Here is a 6,185-nt window from a genome sequence, read left to right on the forward strand (position 1 = left end):
AAAAGCTTTGCTTAGTTCCTGTCATGCTCATTTATAGGTTAATCAGTGGTCCCTCTAGATTGACAGATTGAGATCATTAGTTTGATGTCTCTTAACACCAACTTCAATAAGTTAAATTGAGGGATCTGTCATGATAAACTCATACTATTACAGGGGACTCAAGATCATCTTACCCAGATACAAGGGTAAAATAGAATTTTTCAAAGTCCCTTAAGATGCTGACAAAGTGTTGTGTATATAACAGTTAATGATGTTCAAGATTTTTAACACCATTAAACTTTGAATGTAACTCTGTATGAATATTTAATAATTATCAAGTTTGACTCCTGATGGTTACCAAATTGAGAAGTGTTAATATTGAACACGAATCAAAAATCTAGTTAGAAACATTTTATTTAAATGTGCCAAATAAAAACCCATGTTCAGACCATAAGATGTTAATACATTCAACAAAAAACTTATATTATCTTACTTCTGTGAATTTACAGAGTATTAATCCAGATCCATTTTGATTAGATGGTTGAAATATCCTTCCTAGGTTACATTTTACAGACATCACAAATCCCTTATAATAATGTAAACAAAATAACTTTTCCCTAAAGGGTGAACTTGAGGAACTTCAGTCCATTCTTTCAGGACTTGCACTTCTGCGTGGACTTCCTGATGGGGAACGACTAAAAAGAAAAACATTAGGTTTGGGAACCAATTAGTGTCTACTGAAATATACTCTTTCCAATATACAGTCAGGGAAAATAATACAATAAATCCTAAGGTACAATGTATTCCTACTAAGACAAAGATCTAAACTTACATCAAATTTATATACTTATCCCCCCACCCATTAGTATTGGCTTTTTTAATAATCTTGCCAAAATTCCAAGGTTACATTAAATAGAACAACCATCTGTAGTTCTCTGGCTCCTTAAGGACCAAGAGACAAAATAATTTAGTTGCTAGATTTCAACCATTTGCAAGATTTATGGTTTTCCTCACATGGACTTCATTTCTACCTATTGTCCACAGGTAGAATGTAGGGAAAAAAAAAAAAAAATCAAGCTGCTTAGCATGAAATTTCTACAACTAAGGGTACATAGGACTATACAAAAGTAAAAAACTGTTAAAGGAAAAGCAATCATCTCAGAAACATAATACCTAAATCTATATAGCACCAATTCTCCAAAGAGCTCAAAGATTGCTAATTAGGCAAAGCAGACAAATTCTGCAGAGGCCACGCTTGATTGGTTAAGACTTTGCAACAAAAGATTATTTAGCTTACCTTCTTTTTGGAGATGGAGATCTGGACTTTGATCGGCTGTCAAAACACGAGAAACTCTATTAAGAAAAAGTACTAACCAATCCCTTCCTTTTAACCACAATACCACAAAACAAACCCCACACTGTCCTGAGCTTAAAAAATGTCAGACTATAATTTTTTTTAATTAAAGTGAACTGCTGTATTGTCACAATTCATCTTTTCCACATACTATCTTTAAAAAACACTTATTTCAGGATGCTTCTCCAATGCCCCTACAGTTCTAGCAAAGGCCTCTCAACCCCAACAAATCACAAATTTCTAGCACACTTCACATTCCCTCCTCTAAGAAGCCTGCAATAGGCCATGTATAAATGAAGTTCTCATTTGGCTTAAAAAGGTTTTGTATTTCCACTTAGGAGTTGAAAAACACTTTGAACTCTTTGGATATTGGTGCCATATAACTGGAAGAGAATTTGATCACACTTGTACCTTACCTGCTTCTTGGTCGTGAAAGAGATCTAGATCTAGATCTTGATCTTGACCGGGATCTTTAATAAAAGAAAAATGAAAATACATTAGTCCATAGGCATTCCTTTTTTGAGCACTGAATTAGAACAAAGGACCTAAAACTGATCAAAATGCAAAATCTTGCCTTGTGTCAATCTAAAGTTGGACAAACAAGTAAGGCTTTTTTCTTAAAAAAGAACTACATTGGGCTGATATATGCATCTCAAATATCTTTGAGATCCTGCAATAAATTAGATAAACTATCTAGAGATTAGTCCAGTTTTCTCAAATAGACCACAGGATTTATAATTTCTACTTTTAAAGGGTTTGTTCTATTCAACAGCAAGTAACTGAGTGGCATTCTGAACAATTGCTTCATCATCTATAGTGTTATATTTTTTAAGGCATGCTTACTAAGGAAATATATGGTTCCCAACTTGATTTTTCACTTCTCTTAAATGTGTTAAAACTGTCAGCTTCAAACTTGTCATCCTCCAACCTCAGATTCATAAGTCACTGGAATTACAGGAATGAATCACTATGCCTAGTCCACTATGGCCTCTTAACAAGCTTTAAAATCTTTATTTATGTTTATCTTTACTTGTAAAACTAATGCCCATGTTAGAAATCATAAAAATTAAACTTTTAAATCTCAAACATTCTGAAGCAATTCATTTGAATTTTGTCCTTAAGACACTCCACCACTGTGCTGTTGTGGTCAAGATGTGACAATCCAACTACAAATAAGGAGGAAAAAAGTGTTACATACTGGAAATACCTCGATCCTTTTATAGAACCAGACCTAGATCTTCTGAGTGAAGCTGATCTTGATCTACGAAGAGATACAGATCTTGATCGTCGAGGAGATGCTGATCTTGACCTAAAAATTAAAAGAAACTAAAGTCCATTTCAAAAAAGCCCCCCCCCACTTGTGAAGACGAATTACTGAAGATTTCTCACCTCCGTCCCCTGCTCCTGCTACGTGAGCGAGAGTACCGCCTTCCTCTGGATCGAGAATGTGATCTAGATCGTGACCTATTTTTCAAGTTAGAAAAATACAAAATATTAGACGATAACTCGTTTATAGAGTTTTTGTGCCTCTGCTGAAATCAAATCTCAAAACTATTTAAATTTAGTGTCTCATTTGGAAATAAACTCTGGGCCTAGTTGTTGGTTTTTTTTTTTTTTTTTTTTTTTTACTACCTAAAAAAAGATTGTTAAAAGCTGAATTACAACTTAGAATTACATAATATAAAACACTGTAATGTGTATTTAAAATAAACCTTGCAAGTTTGCAGGTCGACCCTCTTTGGCCCATGGTCTAGTAGGTCTAGTAGATCTAGACGATCTAGAAGTATCTATAGCCGATCGCTGCATCTAGATGTTTTCTTCAATCTAACGACGATCAAACTGACAGCCAAAAGAGCCAGGTGAGGCTTGATTGACGCAAGAAGATTTTTCTAGTTGGGAATGTGGTCAATCTGGTGTTCCTCTTTCTAAAGCGGAGGGGGGCCCCAATTGTAAGCCAAATTTACTGTTACGGCGATCACCGTCTCAAATTTTCTGCCCTTTAAAGAATAAGGTGAAGCTAGGTGTAGATGACTCGAGGGGATCTGGCCTCTTATGCTGATCACCTCAAGGTCTAGGAGGATCTTAATTGTCGGATTTGCAAGGCGCCTCAGCATGATATCATAAGGCTCGTGACATTCTGAATCAAGGCGACTGACTCAAACGAAGAAACCTGAAAGGTTTTGACCAGGTTGATTATTAATATATTAACATTTTTAATTAAACAAAAATTGTAAAATACACCTGTACAATTAACATTCAAGTTTATAGAAAAACACTAGTTTCTGCCTTGCTAATAAAAGAATTACTTTGATTAATTAACTAGAATACCAACCATTCCTTTATTAACTAAATACCTGCTTCTTCTTCGACGGCTATAGCGATGACAATCATAAGCATAATGTCCCTTTTCGCCACACTCATAGCATCTATCATTGGGATCAAAGGGACGTCGGGCAGGTGGTCTATCAAAACGAGATCTCCGGGGCATGCCTGTTGATAGTTCAACCCTCACTCGGGAACCACAAATCACCCTGTTAAAAGTAACAAAATTCTAAAGTTAAAAAAAAAAAAAGTGACACCCCCCCCCCACAAATACTAGAGATTTAACCCAGGAGCCCACACAACCTAGGCAAGCACTCTACCACCCAGTTACATCCCAAACCTTTTAGTTTTTTGAATAATTGCCAAGGCCAATTTGGAACTGGGGATCCTCCTGTCTCAGCCTTCCAAGTAGATGGGATTATAAATTAACCCCCAATTTATAACTCTCTTTAACCACTCCTTCCCCTCACAAGCTTTGGCTCTTTACTAAGTTCTTCAACTCCACCCTTGCTACCCTCTTTATCCCCATTAAGTCTGAAGTTCTCAATTCTACAAACATTATTCAAATATTATCTCAAGATTACCATAAATGGTGTATTTGTTGCTTGTTTTTATAATAGGTGTTCCACATTTGGGATGATGGGGCAAAACAGATTTAATGCTCACTGTCTTGAATAAATATCAAGATCAGGGATTTAAGGTAGGTCTCCAGACTGTAGAACACAAAGCTTAGCACACCAGATCTCTAACCCACAAAACATTTTAATAAGTGTTTCATAATGAACATCTCACTTACTTCCCATCCAGTCCTCGCACAGCATCTTCTGCATCTCTAGGATCTTCAAATTCCACAAAGGCAAATCCTGGGGGATTTCTTGCAATCCATACTGTTCTTAAGGGACCATAATAACTGAAAGCCCTTTCTAACTCTCCTTTGCCAGCACCAGTTCCCAGGTTACCAACATATACCTTGGTTTCTGTTTTTAAAAAAAGCAACATAACAACGTACATTAGCAAAGTTTGGCTCAATGTGACTGAATTCTTTGCCTAAACAGGACACTGTTGAGACAGACTCTGGCTACCTTGCCTAGTCAGGTCTCCAACTCCCGGGCTCAAGCAATCTTCCCGCCTCAGCCTTCCCACGGCACCCGGCTTGTACAAAGCATATCTAATGCTTTCTCTAGGGTCGAATTTAGTCTTAAAATCAATGAAGTCCACAAACACCCAAGAAGCTAGACTTAGTTTTCAGTATTATAATAAGGAGAAAAATCTCCAAAACAGCAAAGATGCGAAGTAAGATACCCCGATTGGGGCGGGCCCGGCCCGGCCCCGCCCCCGAGTCCCGGCAGCCGCGGGCGCGTTAGGAGCGCGCGGGCCCGAGGCAGCCGCGTCGGGCGGGCCTCGGCCGGACCGCGAGAGTAGGGCTGCGCCCGCACTAACCTCACAACAACCGGCCTAGGCGCTGGCTTGCCAAAGTCTCCAACTCCCTGCCCCAGTGTCATAAACAGCTCTCCAAAAAGCCGCCCCCCCACACAAAAAAAGCCAACCGTTGGTCGTAATTACCATCCCTCAACTCAACAATTGTTTGACAAGAATGCGCAGCTCGTAGCTGCCAGTTCCATTCAGTCCCAAATCCAACCCTCACTTTACCACAGCAACCAGATCTGTCCGCTCGAGTGGCGGGAAAGCGCTAAGGAAATGCGCCACCACGGTCGTCAATGTGCGCAAAATGGCAGCCGCCGCCGAGGGGGGGGAGGGGGCGGACGGGCAGCTCCAAGAAGGGCAAAGGGAAAACCGTGACCCCGGACCCGACTTCAGGCCCGCGTGGGCAACAAAAATGCCCAAGAACTGGGGCCCGGGCTCAGACACCCACCCTCTTATTTCCCATTTTCATTCAACACCCCGCCCCCGCTGCCTCCGGCTTCGTTTGGCGTGCGCCGAAGCCGCCATTACGCACGCGGAATAACCGTCTCCCAACCGCCGCGCCAACCCCACGGCCTCATAATATTCACTATATGCACAGCACTCTTCTTTACTAGGCCCTAAGCGCTTACCTCCTCCATACCGCCCGTAGCGCGACATGTTGACTGGCCCGCGTGCTCTGCTCTTTAGCTCGCAGCGCCCGGGGCTCGAGTAGTACGGAAGCTGCCACACACACTCACTCGCCAACGGTCCCGGCGGCACTACGAAGAAGAGCCCGGCTTCGCGCTTATATATGCGGCGGCTGGGAGTTTTGCGCATGCGTCATCTCAACGTTCTGCGCGGCACAAAGGAGCTGGGCGGAAACAGCCGAGAAGCGGCGCGGAGGGAACTGAAGAGGCCAAGGCGCTGGTCCTGGGCGGAGGGATACGTTTCCATGGGAACATCACGATCCCGCCTGTAAACCAGTGGTCTTCCCCGCGGCTTGCCGCTCCATCCCCTCCCTTCCCCTCCCCCTTTCTCTGAACCCCCGGGCTCTTCCTTCCCTTCCCCCTACCCTTTACCCCCAACCCCTTTTCATTTTCCAGTCTAGGAATCCTCAGCGATAGTA

At 41.5% G+C, this 6,185-nt stretch overlaps 1 protein-coding gene across 4 annotated transcripts; it reads right to left on the minus strand.

The window, feature by feature from the left end:
* Positions 1-375: 375 nt before the first annotated feature.
* Srsf7 (serine and arginine rich splicing factor 7) lies at positions 376-5,863 on the minus strand. Of its 4 annotated transcripts, none has more exons than XM_076833073.1 (8): positions 5,710-5,861; positions 4,452-4,632; positions 3,688-3,864; positions 2,723-2,797; positions 2,541-2,642; positions 1,750-1,803; positions 1,277-1,312; positions 376-674 (listed from the first exon to the last, which is right to left on the minus strand). In XM_076833073.1, exons 1-8 carry the CDS (start codon positions 5,735-5,737, stop codon positions 620-622), a joined length of 708 nt encoding a protein of 235 aa, XP_076689188.1. In that variant the 5' UTR covers positions 5,738-5,861; the 3' UTR covers positions 376-619. The 4 variants fall into 4 exon arrangements, with proteins under 4 accessions (XP_076689188.1, XP_076689187.1, XP_076689190.1 ...); XM_076833072.1 differs by having other exon boundaries at positions 2,532-2,642; positions 5,710-5,857; XM_076833075.1 differs by lacking the exon at positions 1,277-1,312 and having other exon boundaries at positions 5,710-5,863.
* Positions 5,864-6,185: the final 322 nt, after the last annotated feature.

Source organism: Callospermophilus lateralis, chromosome 14 (genome assembly GCF_048772815.1).
Source record: "Callospermophilus lateralis isolate mCalLat2 chromosome 14, mCalLat2.hap1, whole genome shotgun sequence".
NCBI classification, from domain to species: Eukaryota; Metazoa; Chordata; class Mammalia; order Rodentia; family Sciuridae; genus Callospermophilus; species Callospermophilus lateralis.